Source organism: Protopterus annectens, chromosome 8.part1, assembly GCF_019279795.1.
Source record: "Protopterus annectens isolate FY-2018-M chromosome 8.part1, PAN1.0, whole genome shotgun sequence".
NCBI lineage: Eukaryota > Metazoa > Chordata > Ceratodontiformes > Protopteridae > Protopterus > Protopterus annectens.
Genome location: NC_056742.1, coordinates 351,166,551 through 351,188,655, shown reverse-complemented (window position 1 = coordinate 351,188,655; position 22,105 = coordinate 351,166,551). Strand labels below are relative to the sequence as shown.

The window sequence follows — 22,105 nt, the reverse complement described above, 5'->3', positions numbered from 1 at the left end:
TTTGCAGTTTGGGTAGGGACTGGGCTCAGCAGATGATGGTTGAGTCATCTGAGTATTGTATGAGTGTGCCATATTTGATGGCAGAGGCTAGATTATTGGTGAAAACAGAGAAGAGTAGGGGTCCAAGGATGGATCCTTGGGGAACCCCTATGGTGACAGGTAGTTGGGGAGATATGTCATTCTGCCATTCAACGGATTGTTGGCGGTCAGACAGGTAACTCTGAAACCAGTTGGTGACTGATTGAGAGAAGGATAGGTTATTGAGGACAGAGATAAGTTGTTTGTGTGGGACCATGTCAAATGCTTTAGATAGGTCTAGGAAAGTAGCAGAGGAGAGATAGTCATTGTTTTTATGCAGAAGGATAGTGTTAGTAAAGGAGAGTAAGGCAGTGGTGGTGCTATGGTTTGGTCGGAAACCATGCTGAGTATTGGAAAGGAGGTTTTTAATAAGGAGGTAGTCTGAGACCTGAGAGTGTATGCATCTCTCTAGTATTTTGGAGAGTGGAGAGAAAATAGCTATGGGGCGGTAATTGGTTAGTCCTGTGGAGGGTCCACCTTTGTGGAGGGGAATTGTATGTGATACTTTCCACAGTGTGGGAACATAACTTTCTGACAGAGATCGGTTAATCAAGATGGATACTGGGTAGGCCAGAGCATCAGCTGCAATTTGTAGGTATTCACTTGGGAGGTTGTCTGCTGCTAATTTGGTAGGCTTAAATTTAGTTAAGAGTTTTTTTATGTTTGAGGTAGGTACAGGAGAAAAAGAGAAGGCAGTGGAGAGATTACTAGTTGAAGGTGTGGGTTGGAGGGGAGGCGGGTTGTGTTGTTTAGCTAGTGATAGTATGGTTTGTGTGAAGTGTGTGTTGAATGAGGTAGCAATATTTTCTGAGGAGTGAGGGATGTTAGGAGGAGGGGTACTGTACCTGAGTGGAGGATGGAGTTTATGGAGGACCAGAATTGTTTGGTGCTGTGTTGTGAGAAGTCCAGGGCAGACTGGTAGAATTGGAATGTGTCCTGTTTTATTAGCTTTTTGACTCTATTGCGTATTTCTTGGAATTTCTGTCTGGTTGAGGGGGTTTTGGTTTTGCGCCAGTGCTCCCAGGCTTTATCCCTGTTTTTCATTTCTGACTTAGTGGTTTTCTGTAGCCAAGGGGAGGGTTGTGCTTTGGTTCTGGAAAGTCTTATGGGGGCATGGTAATTAACGATGCTCAGGAAGGTAGTATTAAAAAATTCAACTGCATCATCAAGACTGAGGTACTTCAGAGGATGCCAGTTGCATTCTTTGAGGGATGAGATGAATGTGAGTGGGTTAAAGTTTAGTTTTTACGTATTTGACGGTAGATGACAGGTTTAGCTTGGTAGGAATGTTAGGGAGTGATCACTGAGGCTATCTGATAAGCAGCCTGTTATATATGACTGGGGGCTCTTACTGACTAGTATCCAATCCAGGGTAGTGTGCTTGCTGGAGTTTTTATTTATCCTGGCTGGCGACTGGACTAGTTGGGTGAAGCCATGAAGGTTTACATGATGGGTTGGATGGTTGCCAGAACAGGATTGCCAGTCAATACTGAAATCACCTAAAATGATAGTTTCTTGGATTAGATAGTTTCTAATAATTCAATATATGTTACTCCAAAAAAAATACCCTTTACAACTTTAATGCTGAATTGTTCATCCATGTCCAGCCTTCTGAACCTAGATAACCCCCTTTTGATTAACACAACTGATGTGATTATATTTTACTTCTGCTATAGCTTACAGATAGTGCCATTCCTTTCATAAAGCATATTGCCTAGGCAATTTTATAAACTAGAGTTACAATAGCTATGTGAAAAGACAGAAAAAGGTTCAGACTTATCTCACAAACAAGAATTGCAGCTTCTGATTTATTCAGCTCAAGCACCTCTGACTGCAGAGTATTCAGTGCCAGCCAGTAATCTTTCTTGGCTGTAGGCAGGTTTTATAACAGGTAAATCCGAGGCACCTAGTGCAGTACTTATGCTAACAAGGCCCTAACTCACTAATATTACTGAATCACCATTTCTACACATCAAGCGTGCTAGCATATTCAGTCTAGGATGCCCTCTCTGTCACATGTACTTACATGAGCACCTGTGAGGTGCTCTGAGCATGTGCGGGGAAATCAATGATCCAAAAGGGGCATTTTGCAGCATATCTTTGTAGCCAACAAAGGAGCTAAAGAGATAATCTGCTGTTATTCTTAAATATCACACAGATAGTACACACATTTTATACCACTTTCATACCTTTGTGACAACATTTTTCATGATACACTATGGACACCCACACCACAGGTCAAGCGACTAAGATGACCTGGGCTGCATGGGATATGCCAAAAAAAATGGGCATGACTGTGTAGGGACAACCATAATGTTCGGGAGTGAGACCTGCTGAATGGCCATGGTTTCTAATGGTACTGTGAGTGACAGGAAACCCCAGTGGTGCAGCAAGGAAACAAAGATCTTACTGTATCTGCGACATAAAGAGCACCTGCTTGTGGTCTCCTATGAGGATTCCCTTTATAAGGTGGATGTAGATCCCCAAGTGATGTTGACATCCTACAGTAAGACCTCACTGAGACCAACAACTGGTGTCAGAACCATGGCCTTAAGCTCAATGCCAAAAAATGAGTCATCACCCCCTTTGGGAAAAACATGGTTCCCATGAATTACCACATCTGTGGTAGTCCACTGAATACAGAAGGCGTTATAAGAGATCTGGGAACATAGGTGGACAGCCACCTCTCCTTTTACCACCACATTGCCACTGTGGTCAGAAAGTCCTTCTATGTGGCACATCTCATTACTAAAGGTTTTGCATCCAGGAAGAAAGAGGTCATTGTCTCCCTCTACTCTTCCCTCATTAGGCCAATCAGTGAGTACACTACCCTATTTGGCATGTGCCTCACTAAACACCTGCAATAACTGGAGAGGCCGCAAAAGTACCTAACAAAGAGGATCTTAGGCCTTAAACATTTGTCCTATATGGACAGACTCAAAAAACTCCAACTATTCTCTGTCTCCACTATTCTCTGTCTCATATTGCCTACTTAGAGGCAATCTCTGCTTGACTTACAAAGCCATGTCTGACCCAGCTCTGTAAGAAATGCTGCATCTAAAGAAATCCCAATCCCTCTACACCACATGCTCCAGAGACCTTAACCTCATTATCATAATCAACAGAACATGCTGTGGGGACAGGTTCATAACCCAGAGACTGCCCATGCTATGGAATAGACTTCCCGTACATGTCAAGCAGAGCACCTCACTGGCCCTCTTCGAGAGAAATCATGATGAGTGGATGGGAAATAGAAAATTCGCCCCAGGGATCACTCCAGTGGCTCTACTCGACAGAGGCAGTGGGAACTAAGGTCGGGTGGCACAATGCCAGGGTAATCCTATGGGGTAGGCTTGTAAAGGCTGCAGGGCCATTAGCCTAGTACAAACCTATGAACCTATGTCTGTCATAGTTTTGCCAGAGCAATCTCTGATGTCACTGACATACCTCATTCTGGTGAGCAGTACAGGTACCCTGCAGTGGCCTGCAATTGAGTCATCATGACCTTCTTAACCAACTGGGAAGAAGAGGTCAGAGTAAGGGCACCTGAAATATAATTAAGTATCTGTCCAATCTACAGAAACATATATGTCTTTCTTGCTTAGTGAAGTATGGATTGTAGGCACATTACTGAATAGTATATTTTCCTCTAAAGCTCTAGAGGCCATACAGGTGAATTATCTTCTGTATTGGAAGATGATGGAAAGGCTTTCTAGGTGCAATGCTACATATTACTTTCCTTCTTGTTATAATACTTTCCTTCTTGTTATAATCAAAATTGTATTGAAAAGCTATATTATTGCATTTGTTATCTAACTGCAGCATGCATGTGAATCACTCTGGAATGTGAATAGGTTTAGATATACAGGAATTGTTAGTGTTATTGGATGTCATTCAGTCTAAGAATGCAGTTATTCAATCTGTTTGGCAATATTCCAGTTTTAATCACTGCACACCTGCACTTGTTATACTACAAGATACATATAGAATTGCAGGTGGCCACCAACTTACAGTGAAGTCCCAGCACTTTCTGGGTAGATTAGTAATCCTACACACAACTGCCATAAGCACAACTGCAAAAATGTGAGGATGGCTACTTGCACCCATCCTTTTAAGATAGCACATCATAGCACAGCAGCCTTTTCATTATAATCCTGTGCAGTTAGTCTTATTTGTAGCTTTATACAGCAATAGTTACAGAATTCGTATAAGGTCCTCAGTCATGTATTTCATAGGTTATTACACTGATGTTATGCAAATGTTTTTTTTTTTCTGTCTCCCCTTCCCTGCTCAGTGTCCTTATATTATGTTCTCCATTTATTTTGCAGTTTTGTACAGCAGCTGCCATCCTACATCCTGGGCTGTTTCTATCGTGGTTGCAGACGGAGCCATAAGGAGCTTATCTAGCACCGCGTGCTGTTCTCCAGTCTGATGTCCAGTTGGGAAAATAAAAGTACAGTTTGAGCAAAATGGCACACAGAAAACTCAAGCACCAGCCAGATCCTATCTCTGCATCCCTCTACTCAAAGTTAAGATGCAAAAAGCAAAGTACTGCTGCATCTTATACCACCACAAGGGACTGCAGCCCTGACCTGGACAGCAGTACAAACTTCAGACATTATAGCACAGAAATGAATACCAGCTGTGCACTACCACTGTCAGCATTCTCCTGATCACACTTAACACCTTGTGCCTCCTTTCACTACACTCAAGATGTGCTATTTGCAGCAGGAAAGGGTCATTGCTTCCTCTGGTGGCAGTGCAAGGGGTAGTGGCATTGTGACCCACAGGGAGATGGTGGACAAGATGCTGGACCAGTAGCTGAAGGTCTGTATCTGTTGCCTGGAAAGGCTCTATTCCTAACTGGTAGAGTCACACTGCTGTCTGCCCCATTGCCAGCAACACCTCAGGAAGTACCCAGTAGAAAGGACAGTCAGGGTGCTGTCTAACCTCCCTCAGATATCACACAGCCAGTGTCACATGGAGAAGTGTGCCAAACTTATCCTACATCCTACTGTTTCCCCTCCGTTGTGTCAATGCTTCTGTTTGCTGGCCAATCCTCTCTATCACCGTTGCTCTACTTTTGTTTGTAGGTGTCAAATTCCACTGTCCTTCCCCTTTCTCAGTTTGTCAGCACCTCCCCTTTTAATTTTTGTTGTTTGCCTCCATTACCAAACCCGAGCTTCTTACTGTACATTCAGCTTACTGTATATTATTTCCCAGTTCCTCTTCCTAAACAAAAGGCACCTGCCTCACAAACAAATTGTAAACCGCCACCCTCTCTTACTTTTCCTGTTTTACTTTCCTACTATACTACATTCCCATCTCCACCTTTTTATGGTCAAAATATAGATTTTACCACTGTAGTGGCTTGTTAAAACTAGCAAGCCATGTTTCCCATATTCTCTTGTTTGGGTGCATATACCCTCTGCTTGTCAATTTTCCTCATCTGACTGCTTGCCACATCTCTGAATTTCCCTCTTTCGCCACACATGCTGCTCTAAGTGTGAAAAGGATTACTAAATACCTATGACCAAATCTGTGATATTTCACTTAGTTAATTGATAATGGGTTGTGGGCCATAATGGGCTATGAGCTGTATTAGTGGAAGGTGATCCACAATCAGGGTAAGTATGTTTCTGAATCCTAACATCTAAGTGATATTACAGGGATAAACAATAATGTCAAGGTAAGGGTACACATGCTGGCAGCTGATATTGTCCTTTGAAAAAAAAAATCTATACCAAAGGCAAGCGTCCAGTCTGGTGGACCCCAGCCATAAACAAACTCTACAACAAAAGGAGGAAGCTACTACAAGATAGAGCAAAATCCTTAAAAGGTAAGACACCCTTGATCACTATAAGTAAAAAACTAAGAGCGCTCATAAAATCATCCAAAGCAAATTTCGAGAGAAAAATAGCTAAAGACTCAAAAGACAATCATAAGGCCTTCTTTAGCTATGTTAGAAACCTAGGAGGAAACTCCCAGATATGCTCAGAACTAGTTCAAAATGATGTGAAGATTACTGATCCTACAGACATTGCCAACATACTGGCTGACAGGTTCAGTGCAAACTTCTCCCCTCCCCAAAGGAGAGATATCTATACCAAATGAGTGCAGCCCCCAAACATCTCCAGCGCCCAAGTGAGAACTGCTCTCTCCAAAGCAAAAACACAGCATCCATGGGACCCGATGGTGTCCCCGGCTGTGTGCTCCACGAACTCAATGAGAATTAAACCCACAGCTAGGACAGCTGTTTAATCAAAGTCTTACCTCTGGATGCACCCAGGAGTGGCGCACTGCAACTGTGGTCCCACTTCACAAAGGCGGTGCCTCCACAGACCCTGGAAATTACCGCCCATTAGCTTGACAAGCCTTATCTGCAAAGCCATGGAGAGGATCATAATGGACCTCATAAATAAAGACATAGGGAATTTGCAGACTTTGGATCCAACCCAGTTTGGCTTTGTCAAAGGCAGATCATGCCTTTTAAACTTGGTTGACTTTTTGAAACAGTCACCAAAGCCATTGATGAGGAAAGGCAGTCCATACAGCCTACCTCGATCTGGCTAAGGCCTTGATACAATACCCCACTCGGGTATCATTGAAAAACTCATCAGCTTAAATGTTAACCCATACATCACAAGATGGGTTGCAAACTGGCTGAGTGACAGAACCCACAGGGTCAGAGTTGCTGGCGCCATGTCAGACTCAAAGCCTGTCACAAGTGGTGTCCCACAGGGCTCAGTCCTGGGCCCACTCTTGTTTGGCATCTACTTTTCCGAAGTACAAGCAAACACAGGAGGGTTATGGCTGACAAAGTTTGCAGATGACTGCAAACTGGGAGCCATAGTAGAAAACACATCTGACACAGATATCCTTCAGAAGGGTCTCACAGAAACGGATAACTGGTGCCAGAGCCATGGCCTAAAGTTAAATGCCAAAAATGCATAGTCATACCTTCGGGAAAAACAAGGTTACCCCTAGCTACCAAATAGGTGGCAATCCACTGAGCACAGAAGAAGTTATCAGGGACCTGGGGACCCAGGTTGATAGTAGTCTGTCATTCGACACCCATGTAGCTAAAGTAGTTAGGAAGTCCTTCTACATTGCCCACCTTATCATGAAGGGATTCTCATCTAGATCAAGGGAGGTCATAGTCTCCTTTACTCATCACTCATCAGACCAATGATTGAGTACAATGCCCCATTCGGAATGTATCTGACCCGACACTTGCAGCAGCTGGAGAGGCCACAAAGTTCCTCACCAAAAGGATAAAGGGTCTCAAAATCTGTCCTATGCTGCCCGACTGAAAGAACTCCAGCTCTATTCAGTACCGCTTGCTCAGAGGTGACCTTTGCCTAACATACAAGGCCATGTCAAACCCAGATTTGATGAATATGCTTCACCTCAAAAATCTAGATCCATCAGAGCCACAAGGCGGAGACTTAAACCTCGACACGGCTATTAATAGGACGTGCTGGAGAGATAGATTCATCACCCAAAGACTCCCTATGCTGTGGAACAAAATCCCGGTACATGTGAGGCAGAGCACCTCGCTGGCCTTGTTCAAGAGAAATCTTGACCAATGGATGGGAGATCGCAGATATACCCCAGGAATTACCTCAGTGTCACTGCTCGACAGAGGCACAGCAAAATAATGGGTATAGTTCCCCATACTAAAGGGGTGGCGTAAGCCACAAAACAATGGGCTAGGCTTATAAATGCCCTCGGGCAGATAGCCTAGTATGAACCTATGAACCTATGAACCTATAACTTTATTGTTTCTTAAAGTCCCATAGAAAATAATATTAAAAATGGCTATTTGTGGCAGTAGGATGCAGAATGGTTGCTTGTGCACAAAATCAGACCATGTGGCGGGTTTGTATAAATTCTTAAAATGGGGATGGGTGAGATGAGCATTGCCTCTACAGTTGGAATGTTAGGGTGGTTTACACAGCCTATCTAGATCTTGCCAAGGCTTTCGACACCATCCCCCACTCTGGAATTATAGATAAACACACTAATCTAGGTATAAATCCCTATGTCACAAGATGGGTTGCCAACTGGCTCACTGACAGAACCCACACTGTGAAAGTAGCAGACTCCAAATCTGACTTCAGACCAGTGACAAGTGGAGTACCACAGGGTTCAGTCTTGGGTCCTCTCCTGTTTGGTATTTACTTCTCTGAAGTACAGGCTAACACAGAAGGTCTTTGGATAATGAAGTTCACAGATGACTGCAAACCAGAAGCCATAATCGAAACTCCTAATGATGTGGACATCCTACAAAAGAGCCTCACTGAGACAGATGCCTGGTGTCAAAGCCATGGCCTCAAGCTCAATGCCAAAATGTGCATTCTCATTCCGTTTGGTAAAAACTCTCTACCCATGAACTATAACATAGGCGGTAGTATATTTAACACCAAAAGTGTGATAAGAGACCTTGGGACACAGGTAAACAGTAGTCTCTCCTTTGATAATCACATCGCCACAGTAGTCAGGAAATCCTTCTACGTGCCACACCTCATCACAAAAGGTTTCTCATCCAGAAAAAAAGAGGTCATTGTTCCCCTCTACTCATCACTCATTAGACCCATTATAGAGTACAATGCCCCTTTTTGTATGTACCTCACAAGACATCTACAACAACTGGTAAGGCCACAGAAATACCTCACAAAGAGGATTATCGGCCTCAAACAGATGCCCTACACAGACCGTGTCATAAAACTCCAGCTTTACTCCATCACATATCACCTACTCAGAGGTGATCTCTGCCTAACGTACAAAGCTATGTCAAACCCAGAGCTGTTGAACATGCTCCACTTAAAGAAATCCCAATCCCTCCAAGCTACACGCTCTAGGGACCTAAACCTTGTCACCACAATAAACAGAATATGCCGGAGGGATAAATTCCTGTCCCAGAGACTTCCCATACTCGGGAATAAACTACCTATCTATATCAAACAAAGCTCCTCATTAGCACTCTTCAGGAAAAATATTGATGATTGGGTGGGAAATAGGAAATTCACCCCAGGGATCACCTCTGTGGCTATGCTCGACAGTGGCACAGGAAAATCATTTTCTTGGGTGGCAAAAGCCAGGGTACCTTTTTGGCTGGGCTTGTATAGGCCCCAGGGCTGATAGCCTAGTACCTACCTATGAATCTATGAGTGGTGCTTTGTTTAGGAAGAGTAGAGTTTAGGATCAAGGAAGACATACTGTTCCGTTACCATAGACGTGAATCACTGTTTATGGAATAACAGTACTGAGTAGAGGCGGTACCGTAGACGTGAGTCCCCATTTATGGAATAATGGTACTGGGTAGAGGCAGTACCATAGACGTTAAGTCACTATTTATGGAATAACAGTACTGAGTAGAGGCGGTACCATAGACGTGAGTCCCCATTTATGGAATAATGGTACTGGGTAGAGGCGATACCATAGACGTGAGTCACTATTTATAGAATAACAGTACTGGATAGAGGCAGTAAGCACAGCAGGAGATGAGATGTTTTGTTTTTTTTTTGTTTTAACATATATTTGAGTTGCACCTTATTTTAGAGCTGCAGTTGCAGTTTGGAACAGCATGTCTATCTGCAGTTCTGCTACCTTGAATAGAAGTAGTTGATACTGTGGTAATAGACACCCCAATATCAGATGTGTCACTTCTTTTAGCATAAGGTATTCAGTGGTTGGAGTGGTAAGCACAGAGTCTATGGAGGGGCTTTAATACATTTTGCTCCATTTTAAAAATAGTAGTTGTGGTCCAAGTAGTATCATACATTCACATCTGCCATCTGACTATTCAAATTCAAATGCAAATGCAGGAATAGGCACCCCCAGTAGTAATACTAATTTGATGGATGAAGGGCATTGGGTAGGTATGGTAAACTACAGTGAGTGCATGAAAAGAACTTTTTATTAGTGGTGACAAAAGTGTTAATGCAACTTATAGAAGCCTGTGCCTTTTGACTGTCCTTAATAATTATCCATATTGCACTTTCTTCTGAGTCTTGTTTTATGCTACCTATGTTAGATACCTGCTTATATTTTTGTTTTTTCACACCCAGTCTTAGATAGAAAAATATCTTCTTGGATCAGTGCTCTACTCCAGTTAACACATTTTAATCCAATAAAATAAAATAATAGTTTCAGTGTTCAGCACCATATACTACATTTGTTGGAGCTGGATGACTAAAGTGGGCGGAAGAAAAGGTGTCTGTAACTCTTGAGTATTCAGAGCGATTTATTCAGACCACTAATAAAACTGCCAAGCTGACTGAATATCAAAAGGACTAACAAATACCAAGCTCATGAGATTGGCTTATCTTCATACTTGGCTAACTGCAGCATACAGAATGTCAATGACATAGAAAGTGATCTAACATTGGATCTTCACAGCCATCAGTAGACTTAAAGTGCAATCTTGGAGTTGATATATATAAGTAGCAGGAGATGTGGGAGGCGCAGCCTCCCCACATGGGGGGTGCAGGGGGGCTTGCCCCCCTACTTACACTTGGTGGAAAGTGCTATGATTGATGTTGTTTAAACTCAGAATATGTATGATATGTGTTTTCAGTGATTTGAGTTTCAATGTTTTGAATTTCAGTGTTTTGAGTTTTGAAGATTTTGAAGTTTCAGTGTTTTGATATTTCAGAGTTATGAAGTGAATCCATATATATATATATATATATATATATATATATATATAGATAGATAGATAGATAGATAACTATAGATATAGATAGGCAGATCAATGGATAGATTTCCATATTCTGAACCATAGCATTTTGCCTTATACTCCAAAATCCTTTTCCTTCTAATTAAATCCTAAATTCAGCATTCATACAAGAAGGATTCATATACACATAAGTACATTCCTTATTTTTATTTGTAACAAATTTATCAGTTATAGGCAATTTCTTAAGAAACTGTCCCAGATTTCCTTAACAGTTAATTCATTAGATGAAATAGGAAATTAAATTGGAGGAAACAAATTATTCATTGAATAGAAGTCCGCTGCATAAAAATTCTTCACAGTGAGAGTATATGGCTGCCCTTTATAAACGTGTTAACATATATATTATATATCGTCAGAGAGTGATTTGAGTTACCCAGGATCAAGTACATATTATGTGTGTGTGTGTGTGTGTGTGTGTGTGTGTGTGTGTGTGTGTGTGTGTGTGTGTGTGTGTGTGTGTGTGTGTGTGTGTGTGTGTGTGTGTGTGTGTGTGTGTGTGTGTGTGTGTGTGTGTGCATATATATATATATATATATATATATATATATATATATATATATATATATATAAATATATATATATATATATATATATATATATATATATATAAAAAAAACACCCACATCTGAGGTATTTTGTATGACATCAGCCTCTGTGTTACTGATTATTATTGCTGTGGTAGTATGTCAGCTGTAATATCACAGATTAACTTTTCCGATGGCTGGTACGGTTATTTAATCTAGTTCTAGGGACAGGAAGGATGTTGCTGGGATTGACTCAGATGAATGGACTGTTTATTACACAAGACAAATATTACCCAAGTCCAACTTGTGGGAGTATGCTAAAGTGGGATGTTTAATGCACAGCGCAATTACACAAGATCAATTTTTGCAGGAAGTACACTATAGAGGTGTCAGGCAGGCACAGCTAACAGCAGAATCATACACAGAAGTGTACTATAAGGAAAAAACAAATATGGTAGATCTGATATTTTGATCCTTCATTTTTTAAACCATTGGTTCCACAACTGAAAACTGCTTGCACTGTTCATAAATTGAACAAAACCTGAAGATTTAAGACCTAAATGGCAGTAATTTAAAGGAAGAAGGCAGAAATATGGCTCATGAGTTCTGAATATGATTAAGGGCTCATTATACTGCTTGCATGCATTCATGTATAAACAGAAACTTGCAATTAATGTTTCCCATTTAAACCACTTTTTCTTGCAATAAATATAAATATAAATTACCACGTTATTGTTTGAATTACTGTTACATTAAGCCATGCTGAAGATGAAAATGCTGAATATTTTCCTAAAAGAGAATACTGTCCCTTTGTTGTATGCAGGTTCTTTCTAATTTGTCATCTGGCTTGTTCCATAAAGCAATTTCAGACAGTGGTGCAGCATTCAGCCCTGGGTTTTATAGTCATAATCCACAATCATTTGCAAAGGTGAGTTCTTCCTCTTCAGTTTTCTGGAGAGTAAATGTCTGAGAGATTATAGTTGAATTTGTCTGGGACAAATACTGTGCCTGCTACCAAAAACTGCAAATGTAATAACTTAGGGTACTTAGTAAGGGGGAAATTCTTAGCAACGTAGTGCTTCTAATATTTTTCTTAGTTTTGGTTCTTTCACATGACTTGACAGGAAGTTTGTAGTTTTGTAGACATTTTTAGCAGACTTCTTCACAATCATATCAGGTGACTGAATATTTGCAATGCACACTCTTCTTATTCTTTCCCTTGTACACAGCCAGGGGGTGGCATTAGTGATATACTATCACCCTGCAGTAAAAACTGTAACAAAGAACCAGCCAAGCTAGAGTCTTCAGCATGCAATATATTAAACCAGGGATCACGTCAGTCGCCCTGCTAGACAGAGGTCCAGGAAAGTAAATAATGTGGGAAGAAATAGCCAGGGAATTGTTATGGCTAGGCTTGTGTAGGCCCTAGGGCTGATAGCCTAGTACCAACCTATGAACCTATGAACCTATGAAGACAAATGGCTCATGGCATCTGCATGGTTTTCATTGCTCACAATCACTGTTCCTTCTTGGAACTTTACCATGAGGATTTTAATGATTTAGAGCTTAGATCTAGAACATTACATAATAACCGAACAATAATCACATTTTATCTGAAAATGACTTTGCAAATGAAAGATTTACAAGATGTATTTGCTATGACATATCCTAACCATTTCTCTTTACAGGAACTCAGAATTATCTAGTAATTTACAAATGTACATTAACCTGTTCATTTTTATACTTACTGGTTTCTTGATTTTAAGTAGCTTGGTTTTCTATACTTTGCAATAGACCTAATCAAACTCTGCCATAAATAACTCATTCATCAGTGTTACCAGTGGTCTCTACGATGCAATAACTTACAGGGGCCATGTCCTTAGTGACACAACTGAATCTGCTCAAGATGCTATCAATCAGTTGTCTTTTGTATTTATGAACATTTCCCATTAGAATACAACTATACAAGGAAATTCAACAAAAATTGTTGAAATAAAACAATATATACAACAGAAATGTTTTACTTAGCTTTCAAAATCTACATAGTCAAACACATGACTAGATTAGAAAAAGAACAGAACATACATAGATAAAAAAAACTTCCAGACCTTACTATGCACTCAGCTTGGTCACAAGGGCCAAAAGCAATAATAATCTATTGTTTAATTAAAACAGAAAAATGAAAGGGAAATTGTAAATGCAATATGTTACCAATAAACAATGACTTAATTAGCCAGCTATATGACATAGTAAATGTACTTGCATAAAAATGTTGTGAGGTTTACACAGTAATCAAAAATACAAGTCAGACTGCTACAAACACTAGGAAAGACATACTTTGTACAACAACAAAGCATGACAATAAAAGTCAGGTGCTATCACAAAGGGAAAAACTAGTGAAACTACTTCAGAAGAAACTTACTGTTCCATGTAACACAACAAAGCCATCAACCAACAGTAGAAAACTAGCAGTTCTTAATAGTAATGAACCTTAGATTAGGGGACATCTCTGTTGCATTAACAAATGGGCAATCCTGGCATATGGTTGTCAGGGGACCACAATGCTGCATATATGTGGTAGTGGTTGCATTTACAAGGGTGGCAATGGTGGTGCATCAGTTAACATTGTCACCTCACAGCAGGAGGTTCTCCGGTTTGATTCTCAGCTGGGGTGCCTTCTGTGAGGAGTCTGCATGGCCTCCCTGTGATCACATGGGTTTTTTCCAGGTGCTCCATTTTCCTACCACATTCCAAAGACATGCAGTAGGTGGATTGGACACTCTAAATTGGCCATAAGTGTGAGTTAGTGTGTGAGTGAGTGGTACGGATGAACTACTGTGGTAGGGCTAGCCACCCAGTGGTGTAAACCGTGGCTGGAGGTGATTGTCACTGCTGAAGTGACACCCCGACCCCATGTGCAAAATGGAAAAGGGGGTTAAGGATGGATGGATGGTTGCATTTACAAGCCACGGTGCCATTAAAACAGAAGATTATACTACCTCTGTAATTGCTCAGTGATCTGTGTTCCCAGGTTTCATTTACCGTCAATGCAATAATCACTTCTTAGAATCCCATGTTTGGTAGAACATGTATTTCTCGTTAGTATGTTTTGACTAAAATTGCTATGATGTAAATTCCTTTTGTAAACATACCTGTCTACAGATAATGTATTTCACCTAATTATTATTGCATTTACAGCAGTATTATAGCTGGTTATTGAGGTTAAAGACAGCTGAATAAGGGACAAGAGAAAATGGTTGAATGCCATCCTGAATTATAGAGAGTTGTTTAAAAATGTCAACTTAATGTTTGCAACATTTTTTCGGGGTAAAGCCTTCTACCTCTTCCCCATATAGAAGTTATGCTGGTGCACCACACTGGTTATTATATCCGTATCCAAGGTTACCAAACCTTGGAGGGGGGCCCTCCTAGCAGAGATATTCATCAATGCACATTAAATACGTACACTAGTATCATTTGACCGATGAACTACTGTTTTACTAAACTCTAAAGTTCCATACAGCTGTTTATCACCAGGGGATCATGTATAATCTACCACTTATAATATTCATTTTATCCGCTACTGGTAACATTTATAGCTCCTCCTTCTAGAGGAAATAAATTGCGACTTTTAAGTGTGTCTGTTGTCCCTGTGCTTTTCCTTCCGGATAATCAACAGCTGAAGTGAATGTGGTCATTTGTATTCTTGCTTGTGTATGTATGGTTTGATGTCACAGTCCCTGTTTAGTATGCAGCTTAATTCTACACGTTTTCATGCTTTCCTATGGTCCTGTACAGATGAAGGATAGACTGTAATAACACATGGGAAAATAAAAGGCAGAACTGCCTGAATTGACATTAACAAATAATTAAAATCACCAATTACTTTACTGTTTAATTGCTTTACTGCTCCTAAGAAAAATGTTTAGCCTACTTGCACAAATATTAAAAAGTGATCACTCTGTGTTAAGTAAGAAGAAATAAAAGGATGCATTTGATGATGTTTATGGGAAGTGACTGAAAGTAAACTTACTGAAGGACGCTGAAGTACATATATATGATCACTGATGTGCAAAACGTAAACCAAAACACAGTGCAGCACTGCCATAGTTATTCCCACAACATTCCAAATGATACAAAGTTCTCAGTTCCATAATTATAAATACATTTCCTGCAAGATCCTGGTATGATGTGGACAAGGACCAAGCAACACATTGCACCATGTTTCACAAAATGTTTTCACAATCCTCTTATCAACATCTTATACTAACTCAATATCATCAACACAGCACCCACCCATTTACTAGATTGCCTGTTCAGAGCTGTTCCCTTTTAATCCAGTTCTGTGTTCTGTCCCACATAGGAACAAAATCAACTAACACTAGACATATCTGGCTGTTTTCAACTTGCTGCATAAGTTGGACCATTTTAAAGAACAAATGTATTTATTTATTTATTTTACATCTGTTTATCGGAATAGTCTGACTGGATATATGCCCATTTTCAGCGGAGGCCCGGGGAGAAAAGCTCCAAGTTATTAAGTTACATATTTAACAGTTACAAATTGAAACATAGTTTACAGTCTTTAGTAATATCACACAATCAAGTTACATACCTTTAAAAAAGAAAACATGGTACACAAATTAGATTATAACCACCAATTTAGCACAAATAGAGATTTTTCCAGTAGCAAGCTCTTGGTAGGTATCAGTTTCCCACAGTTTCACAATCAACAAAGTAATATCATGTACATTTTAGAGAGCTGGGTGACAGATGTAGGTAGGAAAGTATCCTTATCAGTGGGTAGGGATTAGTCAGGTTTTGAACATGGACATTGCCAGTGCCTTTGAAAGTATAGCTTGAGACTTTTTTAAAACTGGGATAAAGAGGGTTCAAGAGTGATTTCCGCTGGAAGAGAGTTCCAAATCTTGCCAATGGAGTTAGCAAATAGAGTCTCCAGCCACATTTTTGCTTTTGAAAGTCTGAACCAGTAGTTTATTAGCAGAGCGAAGTGACCTTAGGTTGCTGTAGGTGTTAATCATTTTGTTTAGTGCAGGTGTCTTATCTGTGCGATTAAGAATTTTATGGGTGATTATCAGTTGGTTGTACTGGAACAGACTAGTCCATTCAAGCCACCCTAATTGAGTTAAGTTGAGACAGTGGTGAGTCCTATAGGTTGTACCTGTTGCAAATCTAGCAATATGGTTGTAACAGCTAGCAAGTTTATTAAGAGTGGTTGTGTTCAGGTTGATAAATAGTGGGGAGGCATATAGAAGTGTAGATAGTAAGTGGGAGTGAGCTACAAAACTTCTGGTGAATGGAGTGAGGAAAGGCCTGATCCTATAGACTCGAGGGAGCCTAGTTTTCTATTAATGGCTTTGATAGTTTGATTGACATGGGTATCATATTGCAGAGTGTTATCAATGGTGACTCCTAGGAGTTTGGTGTGCACATCTGGCGATATCAGTGTGCTATTGTTGGATTTTATAGTAAAGAATGGAGAGGAGGATTTGCAAATTGGGGGGAAAGATAAGCAGCTTAGTTTTGTTGGGGTTTAAGATAAGCTGATGGTTTGCAAACCATTGCTCAACAATGTTAGAAGTATTCTGGGTTAGCGTCATAAGTTCAGCCGTGGAGGTGGATGCACAGATTAAAGTAGAGTCATCCACATACTGAATGCAGTTAGCCTTGGGAGTGACTGTGGGTAGATCATTGATAAAAGCAGAGAAGAGGAGTGGTCCTAGTATGGAGCCTTGGGGGACACCTAGTGTGATAAGAAGACAGGTAAATAGTGTGCCCTGCCATAGAACAGCTTGTTGACGGTATGATAGGTAAGACTGGAACCATTTAATCATACGGTCACCTAATGAGAATGATCTGAGGGTGCGGATAAGTATTTGGTGATTAACCATATCAAATGCCTTGGAAAGATCCAAAAAGAAGGCTGAGGTAAGCATGTTGGTGTTTCGGTTGAGGTTGATGGAGTTGGAGAAGGATAGGAAGGCTGAGGTGGTGCTGTGATTTGGCCAAAAGCTGTGCTGAGAGTTAGCTAATAGTTTGTTCTGCGTGAGATAAAGTATAAGTTGTTTATGGACACATTTTTCTATTATTTTGGCCAGTGGAGACAGTATAGCTATTGGTCTATAGTTTGATAGCTCAAGTGAGTTAGCCACTTTGTGAAGAGGGATAACATAGGAAATCTTCCAGATTGAGGGGATGGTGGCTTCTGACACGGTTCGGTTTTTAATAATGGAGATAGGGTATGCAATCGCGTCTGCCGCTTTTTGTAGATATTCTGGTAGAAGGTGGTCAGCAGCCAGGGTAATGGGTTTTAACTTATAAATCAGAGATCTGATGGTCGATGTAGAAACAGGCTGAAAATTAAGGGAGAGTTGGGTGATGTCTAGGGGAAATTGATGGTTAGAGCAACTGGAAGTCAGTTTGCTGGCTACAGATTGGATGGTTAGAGCAACTGGGAGTCAGTTTGCTGGCTACAGATTGGATGGTCTCTGTAAAGAAATTGTTAAAGACATTCACAGTTTCCTTGTGGATTTTAGGTTACAGGCTGATGGGGTAGGAGTGGAGGACTGTCCAGGGTGGAGCAGTTTGTTAATTCCTGCCCAAAATTTTTGAGGTTTGTTTTGATGTTTTTCCTGAAGGTGGTGGTAGAAGTTTTTTTTTATCTAGCAATATAGATATTTTAGTGTCATTTCTTAACTTGCAAAGGTTTAATTTGGTCAAGTGGGTCTTTAGAGATACACCATTTGTCCCATACTTTATTTCTTACCATAATTTTGGTTTTAGTTTCTTTAGAGAGCCAGGGGACCATTTTGGTTTTAACTCTAAGGGTGTGAACAGGAGCATGGGAATATAGAATAGTAAGGAATCTGGAGTTAAAGTAGGCTACAGCATCATCCAGTGGAAGATGTTTTAGGACAGGCCAGTTACATGCTTTGAGTTCATTCTGGAAATTGGTGGTGTTGAAGTACATATTGTTTCTAATTGATTTGTAGGTGGTTTGGTGGTGATTGACAGTTTTAAGCTGGATGATGTAAGTGAGTAAGTGGTCACTCATCTCATCTGGGAGGGTGCCCGTATTATACAAGTCTGGATGGTTGTTGATAAGAATCCAGTCCAGGATACTATCTTTGTTATTGGCTTTGTTTATTCTAGTGGGTGTGGAAATGAGTTGTATATAACCATGAAGGTTTACATGGGTTATGGGAGATTCAGATGAACAGTTATTCCAGTCAGTATTAAATTCACCTAACACCATAGTTTCACGGGGGAAAGTACTGGATAACCATTGTAGGAAATCTTCTAGGGCATTTGAATTGTTACCTGGAGGGATATACACACATGCAATAAATATACTTTTATTTTTGTTAAGCTGTAGTTTGGTAATGATAATTTCAGCATTATTGAACAGTGGAGGTTGTGGGGCTAGAGTAATATCTAGTATATTTTTATAGAGTACTGCTACTCCTCCACCTTTCCTAGACTTGTGATCAAGTCTAAGTATGTTGTACCCTGGTGGGATAACTTCATTATCTTTAGTACCTGACTTTAGCCAGGTCTCTGTAAAATATAACACATCAGGTGAGTAGACTGTTAAGAGGGCATGGAGATTATGGGCCTTGTTGTTTAAGCTCCTAATGTTTAGGTGACAAGTTAGGAGAGAGTTTGGGGGCCTTATTGTCAGCAAAATGTTGGAGAGGGTGATCGTCTGGGGGTGAGTATTTATGGGTGGAGTGGGACCTGGGTTTTGGTGGATGTCTCTGTCCCTTATCAGGCTTTAGTGTAAGATAATTACAAGTTTCATGGCTTTGTTAATTATTTTTGATAATATCTGTTTTGGGGGGAGATAGACTATGGCCTAGTTAGTTGATAGTTTTTAAGAGTGGGGAGGTCAGGTACATAGGGAGTTATGAGATGATCAGTTTTATTTAAAATTGGAGTAGTCATATATATTGAGATATGGGATGGTAAAATCCTAGATAGGCCTGGTTTTCATAGGTGGTGAAAAGATACAGAATGAGCAAGAGTGGTAAAGGTGACAGTATTGGTTTTATTTTGAAGGAAAACATAGTGCTTGTCTGGGGTTTGCTCTTTAGGGATAGTTATACAGGTGGAGAGTATCAGGACTGCAGAGGGGATGAGTGGTAGGAAGGGGTGGTGGTTGGTAGTTGTAGTGCTCTAAAATTGGTTAAAGTAGGGGTGTGTGGTTTTTGAGATATAAATTTAGGACCACTGGGGGTGGGTGAGAATTGGGGGCAGGGCGGACCATGGAGCAAGCCTGAGTGCAGCAAATGGAGCGGGGCTAATCCAGACCATGAGGTACCTTATGTGTGTGCCTGCGAGGCAAGGAGTTAAAAGCTGATTTGTAATATTTTCTAAAGTTAACTGCAGTCAATTCATTAGCTTTTTGAAGTACATGCTGCAGTTGTATGTGATTTCTTTGGGGTAAGTTATGAGGAATTTGTTTTTTGTCACTAGCGACTAGTAGATCCAGTCAATAATAGCATAAAATTTGATTTTATGACTAGCAATTGGTGAACCTAGTCAAAAATCAATGGTACAGAGTACAGGGAGTCCTAGGGGCTGCTTTCTTGCACTGTGGACCCAGAAAAGTTCAGTGCCTGCTACCGTAGTACAAATAAAGTATTAATAATAACCTTATGGGTAGTTAAGCTTCCCATGTGGTCGCAGGCAAGTTGATTGTCTTGTAATTTTTCAAGGCAGAGCAGTAGGGGGATAGACCTTATGGGTAGTTAAGCTTCCTGTGTGGTTGCAGACAAGTTGATTGTCTTTAAATTTTTCAAGACAGAGCAGTAGAGGGATAGACCTTATGGATAGTTAAGCTTCTCATGTGGTCGCAGGCAAGTTGATTGTCTTTTAGTTTTTCAAGGCAGAGCAGTAGGGCGATAGACACTAGTATAGCTGAAAGTACTTTAGTGTTCCACCGATGCAGGGTTTCACAGTGCAGGGCAACAAAACAGCCTTGGGTTGATTGGAGGTTGGCCAAGACACAGGATGAAACTTTTGCTAAGGGGGAATGCGAGCACACTACTGGGGATTCCTATGAAGCAAGGCAGAAAAGCTAAGTCAAGCTAAATAACTTGTATAATTTTATATATATAGATATATATATATATATATATATATATATATATATATATATATATAAATTATATATCTATATATATATATATATATATATATATATATATATATATATATATATATGTGTATATTTAGCTTGCTAAGCTAAATAACTTGTATAAAACATACTACTGCAATATTTATGCAGACTACAATTTACATTTATTACTTGCAAAACTGCTGAAATCTTATTTTTTAGCACATTTGCTCTAAACATAAGGAGTTACCAGGAAAGCCTTCACCGGGGCTTTAAGAAGCCTAGCCATTAACCACCAACAGGAAAAAGATGCACAGTCTTAAAATCCATTGAGAAAAACACCCTAATAGTAATGCAAATGCTTGCCTGCTTTTATGAGGAGGTCATATAGTTTATCCCTGGGGTAAATCTGTGGTTTTGCATCCATTCCTCTAGGTCTGCTCTGACCATAGCCATAGTGCTGAAGTGCTTGATAGGTAGGCCAGATTTGTTCCACAGAGAGAGAATGCATCAATTTATTTCACCCCCCCCCCCTGTGAATTTCATCAATTTGTTGTCTGCCAGTCCTGCAACAGTAAAGGAGTTAGACTTGAGCTGGTTCCTTCATGATATAGTAGGATAGACATAGGTCACCTTGATGCAGCCAGGAGACCACCAAGTACAAGGATAATCATGCCGATCATGTTGGGTAGCTGGGAGTTTCAAGGTCTTTGATTTTCTTAGAAATTTTCTGTGTTTTTTTAGTTGGGCTATGTGCTTTGGTACGTACTGAATGGGGTATTATATTTAATAATAGGTCTAATAAGGCTGATGTTCAGTGGGTAATGACAGTTTTAGATCTGGAGGTAATTCTCTTGGACATCAGCTCATCCAGATTCCCAAACTGTGGTGGAAACTTGGTAGTCAAATGAAAGTGAGGTATCCGCATATGAGAAAAAGTTGTTTAGGAAGAGTATTTCTGACAGGAAAGGATGGGATAAGTTTGCTTGCCAAACAGTACCTCACTGCTGTTTAGTATTCAATGTTAGATCATTTTCTGGATACTATTATGGGCAAGGTCCAGAACCTATTGCAATTGTTTGGTAGCAAAGGGGGATCAAATAATACTACCCAGCTTGTAGTTATCAGCAATATTGGATAGCTGCACTCCTGGGCTATCGACTTGAATGTCAGAAAAATAGATACCAAAGAGGAAAGATCCCAGTACTGGACCCTGAGGAATACCACTAGTTCCAGCTTTGTATTCTGAGATGGGTACAGTCATATAGTCAATTAACAATCCAATGCACACCATAGGTGTTTATACTAAGGTTTACTAATTTGTCTGTGATGTCAGTGTTTCAAAAACCTTGTCCACATCCATATGAGTAGCATGCACTGAGATATCATTGTCCAGTGTTCCTCAATGTCTTTGTCAAAGATTATTGTTAAGCACTTTTGTCTGATAAAGCAGACTTCCTTAGAACACAATGCATAAATGGAATGTTTTTGTTATTTTGTCTACAGTTATATTTATCCCATGGCCTTAAACATAAGGTGAGACTGATGGGACTATAATTACAAAGATCAGAAGACTTAACTTCATGTGCTGTTGTAGCATTTCTCCAGAGTTCTGGAAAA

General features: G+C 40.2%; 1 protein-coding gene across 1 annotated transcript in view; it reads left to right on the top strand.

Moving 5' to 3' along the window:
• The window catches only part of LOC122810347 (fatty acyl-CoA hydrolase precursor, medium chain-like), a 520,290-nt gene that overhangs the window by 232,342 nt on the left and 265,843 nt on the right, over positions 1 to 22,105 (top strand). Inside the window, exon 6 of the mRNA XM_044081928.1 lies at positions 12,170 to 12,274. Within this exon, the coding sequence (XP_043937863.1) occupies positions 12,170 to 12,274 (105 nt within the window). The remainder of the gene's footprint in view (positions 1 to 12,169; positions 12,275 to 22,105) is intronic.